Below are 15,916 nucleotides of genomic sequence, written 5' to 3'. Positions count from 1 at the left end.
GTCTGCGTGGGTTTCCTCCGGGTGACTGTCTGTGAGGAGTGTGGTGTGTTCTCCATGTGTCTGCGTGGGTTTCCTCCGGGTGACTGTCTGTGAGGAGTGTGGTGTGTTCTCCCTGTGTCTGTGTGGGTTTCCTCCGGGTGACTGTCTGTGAGGAGGTTGGTGTGTTCTCCCTGTGTCTGCGTGGGTTTCCTCCGGGTGACTGTCTGTGAGGAGTGTGGTGTGTTCTCCCTGTGTCTGCGTGGGTTTCCTCCGGGTGACTGTCTGTGAGGAGTGTGGTGTGTTCTCCATGTGTCTGCGTGGGTTTCCTCCGGGTGACTGTCTGTGAGGAGTGTGGTGTGTTCTCACTGTGTCTGCGTGGGTTTCCTCCGGGTGACTGTCTGTGAGGAGTGTGGTGTGTTCTCCCTGTGTCTGTGTGGGTTTCCTCCGGGTGACTGTCTGTGAGGAGGTTGGTGTGTTCTCCCTGTGTCTGCGTGGGTTTCCTCCGGGTGACTGTCTGTGAGGAGTGTGGTGTGTTCTCCCTGTGTCTGCGTGGGTTTCCTCCGGGTGACTGTCTGTGAGGAGTGTGGTGTGTTCTCCCTGTGTCTGCCTGAGTTTCCTCCGTGTGACTGTCTGTGAGGAGTGTGGTGTGTTCTCCCTGTGTCTGTGTGGGTTTCCTCCGGGTGCTCCGGTTTCCTCCCACAGTCCAAAAACCCATGTTGGTAGGTGGATTGGTGACTCAAAAGTGTCCGTAGGTGTAAGGGAATGTGTGTGTCTGTCTGTGTTGCCTTGTGAAGGACTGGCGCCCCCTCCAGGGTGTATTCCCGCCTTGCACCCAATGATTCCAGGTAGGCTCCGGACCCACCGTGACCCTGAACTGGATAAGGGTTACAGAGAATGAATGAATGATCTTTTCTATAATGTGGTTCTTCTAAAAAAATCTATTAAATGAAATGAAATGTGCAATAATTTGTCATTGATACATTATTTTAAATACAATATTATGTTAAATAAATAAATTATTGTTTTTCTAAAGTAATTGTGTGTTGTGAGCAAGTGTGAAGAATAAAATTTTGTTTCCAGATTTTCTCCTCGATTCTATAGATTTGTTAAAGCAACAGCAGACTTGACTTGACATAATAAATTATATATTAACCTGTAAATCTAAGTATTGGACGATAACCACAAATGAAACTGGACTGCATTCGATGTGAGGTGAGAACTTGTACTAAATCTAGACCCAAAATCCTGTAGACTCAACAGACTGAAGAATACATAGGAGCATGTCAGTGTGGTGATTTAACTTACATCACAACAAAACAAAACACAAAAACTCACAACATTTAAAATCACTTTCTATATATAGTGCATGAGTCAAAAAGAAGCAGTAGATTTTGAAACTACACCCAACTCAAGCTGCAAAAAAGCAAAGAAAATTCCAATTTCCATAATATGGGCCCTTTAAAACATTCCATCACTGCGAGTCCAAACACCTGGAAGCGACTTGTTAAATTATAGCAGCAGCTGGATGATGAAAGCAAGAGTAAAAGCTGACGGCAGGCCACAGAGTAAAACGGATGGTGATAAATGGATAAAGAGAGGGATGGAGGGATTACAGAGGGAGAGAAAGGAGGATAAACTACGGATGATATGAGGATTAACTGCAGCAACTGAACAATCTGATAACGGCTCCAAATGCTAATGCACACTCAAGTAAACACAGTGTGTGACATAATGCTGTACAAGAGACAAGAAAGGGGTCAAACCATGGCTCTCACACACTCACACACACACACACACACACACTTCAAGCACTACTCTAATGAAGCTGAAATTTTGCATTCTACAGCAAGTTCGAACAAGAGCTTTGAGGGCAATGCAGCACCTTAAAAATCCTTGGCTGCCTACCAGCTTTCAGCAGCTATTTAACAAACCATGCTGAATACAGCTTTGCTCAGCCTCTAGGGGCGCTAGTCCACTCTTAGAAACCTCAACAAAGTAAAGAGAGTGCTGCGTCTAGCTTAGAGGCGTCTTGCTTTAATAAAAAGTCTGAGTGCAGTACAGTTTCCTGTAGAAGTGCCCACTGTCCACTAATGGCTACAGACAATTACAGACCGTATATTGATATTGCTGAGGTATCCGTTTGGGAACATCACTGGTAGAAAATGCTATGGATGGGATTCATAAATATATTAAAACTGGGTAATTCAAGCTTCAAATTTCAAATTAAAAAGCAGAAATCATGAATGCAATCTGGTAAAGAGCAATGTCCTTGATCTTTATACAGTGAATCTATCTAATCCTTTTAAAGAGAAGGATCGCTTTAGCAGTCTTTGACTAACAGGTGGCGCAGTTACCTCAGACTAAAAAGAAACATCTGGGAGCACTAATGAGTTTGAAGGTATATTGTTTCAGACCCTGTAGGTCTCTCTTGTTGAGAGTCCCATCAGGGCCTACAGGCATTAGGAAGTTAAAAAACAAAAGAGCCTTCATGTTTTCACTACGTGAGAGGCACAGCAATGGCTAATCATCACCTTTTGCGAATTATCTCCTTTGTAACGACAGAAACTCGACTCATCTCCATGCTTTTATGTCAGGAACCTACAATAGTGTTACATTCACACAAACTGCTGCAGTGCCCTCTGTTGGTCCTGAAATTATAAAAGTGCCTGGACCCGTCTAATTGCCATTTGCCTTCCTGGTGCGTATGCCCATGCTCATCTGCAGAATCTGCTTTTGATTTTCTAATGGCACGGTCTCCTATGTTAGCGTCCCACATTTTTACTTGTAGATCTATATGTGATAAATAAAACATTATGTTGGTGGTCTATCCATCCATCCATCCATCCCAAGGTCAGCTATTGACTTGAAAATGTTTCATCATCTCTTACCTGACTGGCTGAGGGGTATCCATGGAAACCCATGTTCAAGGGATCGTTGTTCTGCAAGAAAACATAGGGGTGGGAGATGGGGGAAGAAAAAAAAAAAAACAATCTTAGGAAATAGAAATCAAACACACACGCACATTGTCTGACTGGACAGCCACTGACCTTTTCCCTAATGAACAACCTTTGAGCCTTGGCCTTTACATGCTCCGGCTCCCTCTAGGCCGGAGTGATATGTCAACACGAAGCTGACCCCTGTAATTGCTGAATACTTTATATAAAGTGACAATTGTGCACGACACCTTCAAAAGGGTTAATTTAGAAACGTAAACCTAATCGGCTGAGTATGAAGTGTATTGTATATAATGGGCAAACTCTTTGATGACATTCCCTAGCGATCACAAGTCTACTCACATACATTTATAAACTCCACCTCTTCCCTCTTTTGTATGAGTGACAATTAATGAGTGCATTTCACAGCCTAACTACCCCCTCCCTATTTTCTCTTCAGTGACTCAATCTGTTAAAAAAAAGACGAAGAGGAATCACATCATTACATCAATTGCTCTGATCTGTAATGGAGTGCACTTACAGTGATTGGGCGAGTCATCACTTCCACAACCACAGGTCAATTTCTGAGCAAACGTGCAAGTCATCTTACAAGGGCTGAGGAACTCAACATTGGATTTCTTACATTAAAAACTGCAGCTTCAAAATTATTGTGATGCTACAGAGCTGTAATAGGGAAGAGAGTCTCTGTCATTGATACTCCAGTATGTAACTTTTGCAGGAGGACATTCCCTGATTCCAGGACAGTGCTCTAATAATCAATTACACTCTGCAACTATAGGGGGAGCCTAGCAGCAATACCAAGTCTTACCTAGTGGGGCCTTTATAGCAGCTTCTAAAAGAGTCACATCAATTAGACGTAACCAAACACTGTGGTGTGTACATGACAACATTCACAAATGACAGGCTGACACACGTCATGTAGTGGTCGGGGTTAAACTAGATTTATTTGCGCTGATAAAAACAGGCCTGGACCTACATTTACTGATAATAATTAGTCTAAAAAGGTGATCGCATTTTGAATCACGTTCCTATGCATTAGCATTCGTAGTGTATTGTGCCTGCCTCTCAATACTGTGATATCTATGGTTTTATCATGAAAACACCTTTTTATTATTGGGTTATTTGTTGAAGTAGCACAGAATATGAGCTACATGTTCAGGGTTAGACACCAGAAGGGCGTAAAAGCAGACTGCTGTTTATTTTTCTAGACAAAACATTTACAGCAGCCACAAACAGAGCCATGTCTCCGGCAGCAGGCGTCTCGGTTTTACTATGACACAGGATTAGCTCGGGCCAGACCGTTATTCACTATTAATTAGGGAACCTGACCCCAGATCAGCACTAACGCTCACTGACGCACTCACCACAAAAGCGCCGCGTTTTCCAAGAATACGGGACCACAACAAACTTCATTACACTGCTCAGACACTGTAGAGGGCCGGTTATGTCTGTGGTCTTGTTTTTGGTTTTATAGTGAAACCCCAAAAGCAAAAAATGTTTAAGAAGAAGAGAACAGAGACATGGTATTTAAACATTTATAGTTTTAAAATGCACTGATTCTTATTTGAATTCATGACTGATGTTTTGTTTTTTTGTGTGTGTATACATACATATACATATATATACACACACACACACACACACACACACACACACACACACACACACACACATTCTTTAATCTCAGTTGTTTGTGTACCATCAATTCAATCTATAACATTTTCAATCCCCTTTTAGACCTTACAATTAAAACAGCCTTTTTTTGTTACTGTGATTTTAAGATGGACGTATGTAAATAATCTGTTCTGTTGGATTGCCAAGCAGAACACACACACACACTTCTAAAAAGGCACTTCAGTACTACATACATGAGGTAAAAATGTCCTTAATGACGCAGATCTTAAACTGGACCAGGACCAGTACAACGTGTGCTCCGTTCCAAAGGCCAATGTGGTTAATTGTCCCATAATGGGCTCTAATCAGATTACTGCTGCCCCCAAACACTTAACAACTCACACAGTCCCACAATTCCTCACTCCAGTGGAGCTATTGTTTACATATTAAAACAAGAGGACAGTGAGAGAGAGAGAGAGAGAGAGAGAGAGAGAGAGAGAGAGAGAGAGAGAACACTAAACTCAAGACTAAAGTTCAAAGTACAACAGTGCAGACACCAGTCGCCACAACAGACCAACTTTAAGTTACATTTGGTAATGTTTTTAATACAATAACTGTATCTGCATTAACATATGTCATGTTATTAATAACAATTTGACAATGATACTATAAATGTTACTTAAATTAACCTTGTCTTTGACAGATACATACAAGAAATATCTGACATTATCCCATGTTTCTGAACATCCCTACATCAGTCCTGAGACTAAGAAGGAGCAGACACACCTTAGACCAGGTCTTAATGCTATGTTCATAAGCTAAAAAACAAATCTATGGCATTGACCTGAAAACGGAGGCGCCAAATTATGTATTTCCCAACTCACACTTTATGTGTGTGGTTCAATTACTTTTTAAACAATGGTAGGGTTTAACAGTTACCTATTAGTGGCCAAAAGATCAAGTTAATGTTTGTTGTAGATAAAGGAAAAAGGGTCCACGCTTTCCCGTCAACATTAAGCATGTTCTCGGGGCAAATCCTTCTTAAAACAAGAGCGTTTCCTTTTATAAATCTGAAACCACAGGATAGAGTGGTTTATAAATGGTATCACTAATTTAATATACAAACTAATTACGTTACATACGGAACGTTTATATCTAGCACTGATCCCCAGTCAGTGATTGTAGGCCGTCCTCTATGGCTGCATAAGCCAATTAAAACAGAGGGGAGGAGCAACACCATAGAGAACAAAAAAAAAAAAAAAAAAAAAAACCAACACGTCACTATTTATCCCTCCGCAGTATGTTTTCTATCACTCTCTCCATCCCCTTTATCTCCAGTACTCTCACTCTCTGCTGGAACCAATGTCCCTATCCACTCATCCCCTCGGGGGAACACTAAGCGCTGTGCACAGCACAGATTGTACACCCCAGAGAAAGAGAGAGAGAGAAAGAGAAAGAGACAGAGACAGACAGAGAGAAAGAGAAAGGGAGAGAGAAAGAGAAAGGGAGAGAAAGAGAGAGAGCGAGAAAGAGAGCGAGAAAGAAAGAGAGCGAGAGAAAGAAAAAGAGAGAGCGAGAGAAAGAGAGCGAGAGAAAGAGAGAGCGAGAGAAAAAGAGAGCGAGAAAGAGAGAAAAAGAGAGCGAGAAAAAGAGAGAGAGCGAGAGAGAGAGAAAGAGAGAGAAATAGAGAAAGCCTCCTAGTGAATGCAGATAAATCTGTTCATTTTAATGAGTTTGATGATGCTCCACAGACAGAAATCTTCAGGTTCACACGGCGTTCATAAAACAGATCGCGTCTCGGTAAAAACAGGAGACGATTGTAAACTTCTTTTAGCTGCTTCAAACAAACACCAGCAGCGTGTGCACACATTTACAGTGGAGAGACTGAGCTCATAAAGCCCATAAAATCCAGTTTACACAATTTTCCCCTAATTTCTCCAAGTGTAGTCAATCAGAGGAGACATGTTTGGAGTCTGAACTGGCCTGCTTTATTTTGTTTGGTTTCTTTTGAATTCAGTTCAGAAGCTGCAAGGCTGAGAATTGGATTGAAAACCACCATTAAACGGAAAACTGAAGGAATTTTTATTTTCCAAGTAAAACAGGACATCTGTGCAGGAAATAATGTGGCCGGGGCATGACGTAATCCAACTAAATTTTATTCAGGAGCTTCAAAATAATGATGTTATTGATGGATATAAGCTTGTCGAACTCCAGGGTTTCAGTAGTCATATTTAAACCAACGCTAGTGTGATTGCAACACACTCCGTCTCTGAATAACAGTGTGGAGGCATTTGTTTATTAATTTAAATCCTCACTGAGCTCTGTCAGGCTTGTAATTTGAATTGTGCCAGCACAGAAATAAATGAGCTCATATTAAAATGATTATAACCAAGAACGTCATCTCTGTGAGTATCATCAAGACTGTCCAAAACACACAGTTTTAAGCCCACACCATTTGCAATCTCTTGCCTTTTATGTCTTGGAAAAGAACCGTAGAGATTGAGGGAAATCTAAAACAGACTGGACCAAAAATACACAGCATGACTACTTTTCCATTTTTATAAAATCCCCATATCTTTACATGAGTAAACTTCAGAAAGCAAACACGACTTGGGAGATTATTTATATTTGAGGGGTGTGTAGGTGTGCGTGTGTCTGTGTGTGTGTGTGTGGGTGGGGGGGTTTAGCTTTAATAAAGTAAACTACAGATTCATGTCAGTGGGGCAAGAAACAGAGAGGAGAAGAGGCCAAAGAGAGGGCCACATCTGTAGAGCATGTGTTTAAAAAGAGGGAGGAGAAACGAGAGGGATGGAGAGATTTGAGACGTGGAATGTCTTGGAGGGAGATCAGGCCAAAGAGGGGGCAGGGAGAACCAGAAAAGATAGAAGAGAGAGAGAGAGAGAGAGAGAGAGAGAGAGAGAGAGAGAGAGAGAACAGAGGAATAAAAGCAATGAAGAGAGGCAAAAAGACGGAGAACAGACATCGTGAGTCATACATGAGCAGAGGCATGCACTTTAATTTCCTTCAGACACACACACACTCCCTCCTTCTGTTTTTCCACTCACACACTTACATCTGAGTAATTCTCCATGTCTGTGTGAGTATATTATGGTCTGCCTGATACAAAAACATCACTGATACCGATTTTAGAAGCTACAATTTTTCTAACCAATGATACCAATTCAGCATCATTTTACACAGTACTTTTAGTGCTTTCCTGATTAAATGTCCTGTGTGACCACCCACTGTCCAGTGTTTTAAAACTAAAAACAAGAACAAATTTACAGTACATTATCTGTCAAAATTAACTGAATAAAGGTAACCATCAGTAATCTGGTCTGTGCTTGCTCTCGCAGTAGTAGGAAGGCTGATATCCATTACAGCTTGAAAGCTGAATATTTTATTGCAGTCGTATAATTGTAGCAGCTGTCTTCAGATCATCATCACAATGAAGAGAATAGATTACGCAAACGCACCAGATGTCTCGTCCGATGACGAAGACACCAGGATAAAGCTGCAATTAGGAAAGTATGCGACTATCGAAATACACAGACACCTTGATTGGCTTCTGTTAATGACAACAATGTTTTAAAAATATCTCTGTGATTCAAACTGTGATGAAATAATAAAAACAATCTCTATAATATCTCTATCACTGTTCTGTGATGTAAAAGTTTCACGAAAGCTACTCTGATGTCTAATATTAGTCTTTAGCTCAGTGGTTAAGCTAGCAGTCAGGACCGGCAATAGCTTTAAATGGTTAATAAAACTTTATTTATATGTTATGTTGGTTAGGCTCTAGTACAAATGCATTAAAATCAAGTACAAAGCATTCAGCTGTCCAGTCCTCCACTTCCTGCTAAAGCCATTAAAAAAATAAGTTAAACACAGAGAGAGAGAGAGAGAGAGAGAGAGAGAGAGAACTACAAGTCACCAGATGGCAAAAGGAAAGGGATGGAGGAGGGGAAGGAGGGAATAGGATAGGGGCTGATGGAGGTGGAGAAGGAACCCAGTAAAGAGGTACAAGTTGAGAAGGGCAAGGCACTTAAGAGAACAAGGCCTGAGTGTATGGGGGAAGTGTGTGCCGCTTTGTGCTAGTCGTGTTTTCCAGCCTCTCACTTTTAACTTTGTGCGTCTGCGTGTGTGCAAACCTTCAAAATGTACGTTTTGGCCAGGGTGTGTGTGTAAATGAACACTTACACTGATTAACAGAACATCTTTCTCTTAAACTAAGTGCCATACGACTTATATCAATGGCGGACTGTAATCTCTGGCCATAAAGCGCAAAAACTCTAAGCTAATAACAATTCACAAACAGCGTTTCTGTATCGACTTTACCTCATTAAACATGAAGCGTGTGAAAGTAATCTTATAACGTTAAATCCTAAAGCAATCATAAAAGATACACATTACGAATTGTGTAGCATTTTTACAGGAACTCCTTCAGTAAAAACAGAGCAGCCATGAACTGACAGTCAAGCTAAGAAAATCTGGAAACCTCGAACCATGCATTTCCTCATGAAATTGGGTATGCTCATCGTAAATCAAGTCATGACGGCTGCCTGGTTGAAAACAGAGCCCCTTCCTATTGGTCTGTGGTTAATAGAACATACTTGGCCTTTAGACCAGCTCCTGAAGTCCTAACACTAGAGTATGTCTAGCTGAACCAGTAGCGTCAGTGAAGGAGTAAAAGGCCATGGAGATAATATAAATCTTTCTTGTGTATATTAGTGTGTGAGCTCATCTCCACACACTCTACCTGGCAGTTTGCTTTTCATTTCGCCTTTCTGACCTGCTACAAACAGAAGGCTGAAAGGAAGCATTGTGTCAAATGTTACACCAAATTCAAAAAGCAAAAAAGAGGCTTTGCTCAAATAGAAAGAGACATTTTATCAGTTTATAAGTTAATAAGCCAAGATTGGTTTCTGAAGGATGTTTCTTTGGAGGAAACACACTATTGTAGCCAACTATCAATGGAGGCTTTAAGTTACTGCATACGCATGTGTAAAAATAAAAAAAAAGCTGTTAAGCAATCTCCATGAGACTTGTTTATATTGCTGTCTGGCATACTGTTGTCTATAAAATTGGATGATGTTAAGTGACAAAATTAAGACTTAAGTAGATTTGCTTCTACTTTTATTTCTTTAAGCTCAAATATATACTCATTCATTCGTTATCTGTAAGCGCTTATCCAGTTCAGGGTCGCGGTGGGTCCAGAGCCTACCTGGAATCATTGGGCGCAAGGCGGGAATACACCCTGGAGGGGGCGCCAGTCCTTCACAGGGCAACACAGACACACACACACACACACATTCACTCACACCTACGGACACTTTTGAGTCGCCAATCCACCTACCAACGTGTGTTTTTGGACTGTGGGAGGAAACCGGAGCACCTGGAGGAAACCCACACGGACACGGGGAGAACACACCACACTCCTCACAGACAGTCAACCGGAGCAGGAATCGAACCCACAACCTCCAGGTCCCTGGAGCTGTGTGACTGCGACACTAACCTCCTGCACCACCGTGCCACCCCTCAACTATATACTAATTTTTACTAATAAATTATGTCAATATTAATGTAAACTGTACGACATACAGGGCCAGAAGGAACATTAGACTACACGACAAGCGGTTTGCATATTAGCCTCATAGATCCAGAGCAAAAGTAAAGATGACATATCTTGGCAGACTGACTACGTTTGGGCAAAGGAAATTCACCTTAGAAATTGTAGTGGTTTTGCCATTAAATAAATAAATAAATAAATAAATAAACAAACCTAACTATGACTTACCAGGGTAAATTACCCTACAATGTAAACGAGGACAACACAATACTCAATCACTGTGATTTCTTGTCACAACACAAAAGGGCTCCAAAATGGCAATGTCTGGAAGCTGAGTGTGCACGTGTCTTACATTAAGCCGAGGGGCCAGAGGGGACCAAAGCAGATATTTTGGCTTAAAAAGTGAGCCAAACGGTGATGATAATCACTAATGACAATAGCGAATGCCTGCTCTAATGTGGAATTTTAGTACAATTACTGCAGCAGGACAGGGACAAATCTTTGTGTGTTTATTATTATTAGTATATTATTATTATTATGTTTTTTTTAATAGACGAAAACACTCACTCACACACACACACACCTTTCAAAATATGTGATTTGTTGAGACATGTTTGCTGACTAATGGTTGCTCTTAAAGATCTGTACTGGAGATAAAGGGACAGTGCATTTCACTAGTAATGGTAGCTTATACTTCACCAATAAGGAGTGTAACAATACAAATACAAATACATACTGTAACACACAGTCTAGACCTCTCAGTTCAGTTAATAATCTTGAGTGATTTGTGTTAAAGGACAAATGCTATGAGTCCAAGCAAGAACTTCTAAATTAGTTTGAAACATTAAAAATGGGCTTAACTTTTATTAAAACAAATTAAAACGTACAAAGGTCCCGTTAACACAGAGGAATGGTACACGTCAGTAAGAGTATGTGTCGGCGAGTGTTTCTGTTTCTAAGCGAACGAGCTCATTCCATTGTCTGTCGCAATACTCATCATCACCACACCCCGATTTACTGCTCCTACCACGGGGTCAAAGGTCAAGGTTGCCATGGTTACGCATGTGTGCACAATCCCATAAGGGCAATTAAAGGAGGCCTCGGGGTAAAATATGGCCGCGGCAAAGCCGATAATCAAAACAGCCGCCGCAACCCCATTCTTCAAATAAAAGCCCCTGTCCCGCGTGCCCTCGGACGCCTGGATCCGACGTGACAAACAATCTTCATTTTTCAAGTTTAATAAAAGGATCTGGCGTCTGGAAGAAGGTTTATGGTACGTAACGGAAGCAGAATAACTGATCCTGTTGTCACCTTGGATCTAAGGTGACATCAATATATATAATCTGTAGTGTGCTGGGGTCATTGAGAAGATAAAGCGGGCACACGGCAAAGAATGTGTGCACACAAGCAGTGGTAAAAGTGAGCGTATCAGAGGATCTACAGTCTGTGTGTGTGTGTGTGTGTGAGAGAGAAAATCCACCCCCACCCATCTGTCTGGGTACATGAGGGATCAGAGTGCTTAATACTTACTCCTAAACGAGCGCCGATCTTGTTAGCACAACAAAAAGCCGCTTTACTGTTAGTGATAGGGCAAATCAGCTTGTGTGAGACTAAGTGTGTGTAATGGGAAAAGGCAGTCTTACTGCAATTATAATAACACACTTATCTCTTTAAAACAAGAATAATATATTTAAGTGCAAAATAGTAAAAGGACCATGGCCATTTTAATTATATATTTAATATAAGACGAATTCATGGCGTCTTTGATGCAAAGAACTAATCAGTGCAGAACCTGAGTGTTTATTTTCTGATCTGAGAAATGCTTTATTTAGGTTTGTTAGATGAATAAATGACATTAATGCAGGCAGTTATCCAGCTTCCTTGTGAGGCACAATATCCTACAGAGTTTTTTTTTAAACAGCAGAATATATATATATATATATAACCACACATTAACTTGATAAACATGTAAATATCAGTGTATTAAAAACAGTGTTAAAATAATTATAACAATAAAAAAAACAATTATCCATCCATCTATCCATTATCTGTAAGCGCTTATCCATTTCAAGGTCACGGTGGGTTCAGAGCCTACCTGAAATCATTGGGCGCAAGGCAGGAACACACCCTGGAGGGGGTGCCAATCCTTCACAGGGCAACACACACTCACACATTCCCTCATACATTCACACCTACGGACACTTTTTGAGTCGCTAATCCACCTACCAACGTGTGTTTTTAGACTGTGGGAGGAAACCGGAGCACCCGGAGGAAACCCACGCAGACACAGAGAGAACACACCACACTCCTCACAGAAAGTCACCCGGAGGAAACCCACACAGACACAGAGAGAACACACCACACTCCTCACAGAAAGTCACCCGGAGGAAACCCACGCGGACACAGGGAGAACACACAACACTCCTCACAGATCTCCTCACAGACAGTCACCCAGAGGAAACCCACACAGACACAGGGAGAACACACCACACTCCTCACAGACAGTCACCTGGAGGAAACCCACGCGGACACAAGGAGAACACACCACACTCCTCACAGACAGTCATCCGGAGGAAACCCACGCAGACACAAGGAGAACACACCACACTCCTCACAGACAGTCACCCGGAGGAAACCCACGCGGACACAAGGAGAACACACCACACTCCTCACAGACAGTCACCCGGAGGAAACCCACGCAGACACAGGGAGAACACACAACACTCCTCACAAATCTCCTCACAGACAGTCACCCAGAGGAAACCCACACAGACACAGGGAGAACACACCACACTCCTCACAGACAGTCACCAGGAGGAAACCCACGCAGACACAAGAACACACCACACTCCTCACAGACAGTCACCCGGAGGAAACCCATGCGGACACAGGGAGAACACACCACACTCCTCACAGACAGTCACCCGGAGGAAGCCCACGCAGACACAGAGAGAACACACCACACTCCTCACAGACAGTCACCCGGTGGAAAACCACGCAGACACAGGAAGAACACACCACACTCCTCACAGACAGTCACCCGGAGGAAACCCACACAGACACGGAGAACACACCACACTCCTCACAGACAGTCACCCAGAGGAAACCCACACAGACACAGGGAGAACACACCACACTCCTCACAGACAGTCACCAGGAGGAAACCCACGCAGACACAAGAACACACCACACTCCTCACAGACAGTCACCCGGAGGAAACCCACGCAGACACAGGGAGAACACACCACACTCCTCACAGACAGTCACCTGGAGGAAACCCACGCGGACACAAGGAGAACACACCACACTCCTCACAGACAGTCACCCGGAGGAAACCCACGCAGACACAGGGAGAACACACCACACTCCTCACAGACACCTGGAGCGGGAATCAAACCCACAACCTCCAGGTCCCTTGATCTGTTTGACTGCGCCACCGTGCCGCCCAACAATAATTATTTTTATAGCTAATAAAATAACATGTTCATACTGATACAGAACCAGTCCAGAAGCTAGAAATATGTTGTTTCAAGAGGTCATAATGTTAGAGTATAGCAGAGCAGAAAGCCAGCGTTCAGCATTTTCTTGGGATTTTTTTTGTGTGTAAGTCATTTCACTGTAACACGGCCTGACATCTACGTGGAGTAAGAGGTTTCTACTCAGCTTCCTGCTGCTAGAACACGACACACTACAGTTTATCATTCCCCTACTCCTGTCAACTCCCATCTCTTTCAGCCTCTCTAATAAGTAAAGTGGCTTTTTTTCTGAGTGAGATGCAGCTTCACAATCTAGCTGCAACTTACCATCTCTCGCACTCTTTCTCTCTCACTCTCTCTCTCTTTTAATCTCTATCTCCCTAACCCGCACTCTTTCTGCTCCAGGCAAGTTTCCAGCCCGCCCTCTCAGCTGCAGATCAATACCATTTTTGGGCTATAGGGCCACAGAACATCCACACACACACACACAAACACACACTCACTCCCTCTAACACACTTCCCCATGTCCATCTGCTTTGCGATGAGTGTATTATAGCTGGAGAACGTCTTACTGCAGTTTGGAGGAGGTATACGGAGAAGCTTTAGCACTATTAGGCAGGAACGATGAGCCATTACACACCAAAAAAAATACACACACAAGACCCAGGCTCAATTACCCAGCAGCCGTGGGCCGACCAAGGCAGGGACAGAAAGGAAAAGAGCGTTTGAAGTCGGATGGATGGCTTAAGTCAGTTAAGCGCTAAATAATGCATTAAGCTCGAAGCACTTTGGAGTCTGAAACATCCTCCAGCACTCATCTGGGCTGTTCTCTCTGGATGGAAGACATTAAGAGGGTTCCGTTTGTGATTGAAAGCATGGCTGTCTCTGTCTGAAGAGGCTAGCGCTGGACAATATTGATCAAATTCACTAATTTCAGTGTTGGCACAAATACAGTATTTAACAGTCTAGATGTAGGCAATAACACCTCGTTGCCTGAATCCTAATTACATAAGCTGATAAACTGTTTTCCCTTCTTGTCAAATCAACTGCAGCATCAGAAAGAGAACTCAATGTTTTTATTCATTCACTATCTGTAACCGCTTATCCAGTTCAGGGTCATGGCTAAATGTTTTTAATCATTTGGGAAAAACAGGTAAAAAGAGAATAAGGGAGAAAGTAAGAGAGCGCAGAGAACTGGTTCTGAAAGTTCTAACTTCTGCCAAGTGATATATAAAAATGTATATTTGAGATTTAGCGGTGTGTGTTGTCAGCCGAGAGCCACTAAAACTAAACATCAATACTACTGTGCAAAACCAGTTCAAGAACATCATTATAACAGCACTGATATACATCATCCAGTGGTACTAGAAGCCAATGGAAAAGTACTGGAGCTGAAGCTAGACTAAGTTAACCTTAATGACTAATGGCTGTTGTCTGCTAGAGTTTTGACAAATGCCCCAGATGAGCAATATATATGTGTGTGTGTGACACAGAGAGAGAGAAGGCAGAAGAGGAAATATCACGTGGCATGGCTGTGGAGATGCTGAACTGTCACTGCCAGTGGCTGAACACTAGTCTGAAAACGCCACTCAAATATTCCGCCTTTCTTAACAGCCCCTCTGCTTCCCCCTCCCCCAGTACCCCCATTCTGCCTCCCCCACCCCCTCAAACACAAACACATACATGTGTAATGAATTTGAAGTCTCTGCCATGGGTCATGCTCAATCGCAGCCTTCAGTATAGGACGGCAGAACAGGACGAGGGGGGGGGGGGGTTGGACACATCATTTTTAATACAATTACTTGCTCCAGTAATTCCTTGCCTTCTCTTTCCTATATAGGATGCACACATTGCTGTAACACAATCAGAGAGAATCCATTTGACACACGCACATGTGGAGTGCTGAGAAGGCAGAGGCGGCTGGTAAAAAACGATAACGTATAAGCCATTTGAGCCCACTCCTGAGTGCCATTCAGTTTGGCCTGTGTTGCACAACTTGAGGCGCATATACAGAGCTTATTTAGATTTATTCGACGAGAACACAGGGAGGTTAGAAAATGAACGGGGCATTAGCTGGTCCTGTAGACACCCACTCAATATTGCCACTCTGCTTCTCATTTTCTCAAACCAAACACAGGGAGGTTAAAAAACGAACGGGGCATTAGCTGGTCCTGTAGACACCCACTCAACAACGCCACTCTGCTTCTCATTTTGCTTGGTACATATTCCGCCAGCCTGATATTGACAAACGTCAGCAATACACCTCAGTGTTCCAGTCTGTAAGCTTCGAAAACACTCTAAAACCACTGATTCCTTATTCAAAT

At 42.6% G+C, this 15,916-nt stretch overlaps 1 protein-coding gene across 11 annotated transcripts in view; it reads right to left on the bottom strand.

Annotated features, from left to right (window-relative positions):
- rbfox2 (RNA binding fox-1 homolog 2) overlaps positions 1-15,916 on the bottom strand; it is a 55,108-nt gene that overhangs the window by 35,927 nt on the left and 3,265 nt on the right. For 9 of the 11 annotated variants that reach the window (XM_066663603.1, XM_066663607.1, XM_066663605.1 and 6 more), the window contains exon 2: positions 2,868-2,918. The exons of the other annotated variants lie outside the window; for them this stretch is intronic. In XM_066663603.1, the coding sequence (XP_066519700.1) occupies positions 2,868-2,918 (51 nt within the window). The remainder of the gene's footprint in view (positions 1-2,867; positions 2,919-15,916) is intronic. 11 annotated transcript variants of the gene reach the window in all.

This window comes from Hoplias malabaricus, chromosome 3 (assembly GCF_029633855.1).
Source record: "Hoplias malabaricus isolate fHopMal1 chromosome 3, fHopMal1.hap1, whole genome shotgun sequence".
Lineage (NCBI taxonomy): Eukaryota > Metazoa > Chordata > Actinopteri > Characiformes > Erythrinidae > Hoplias > Hoplias malabaricus.
Note: the sequence above shows the minus strand (reverse complement) of the source record. Positions and strands in the feature narration are given on the sequence as shown.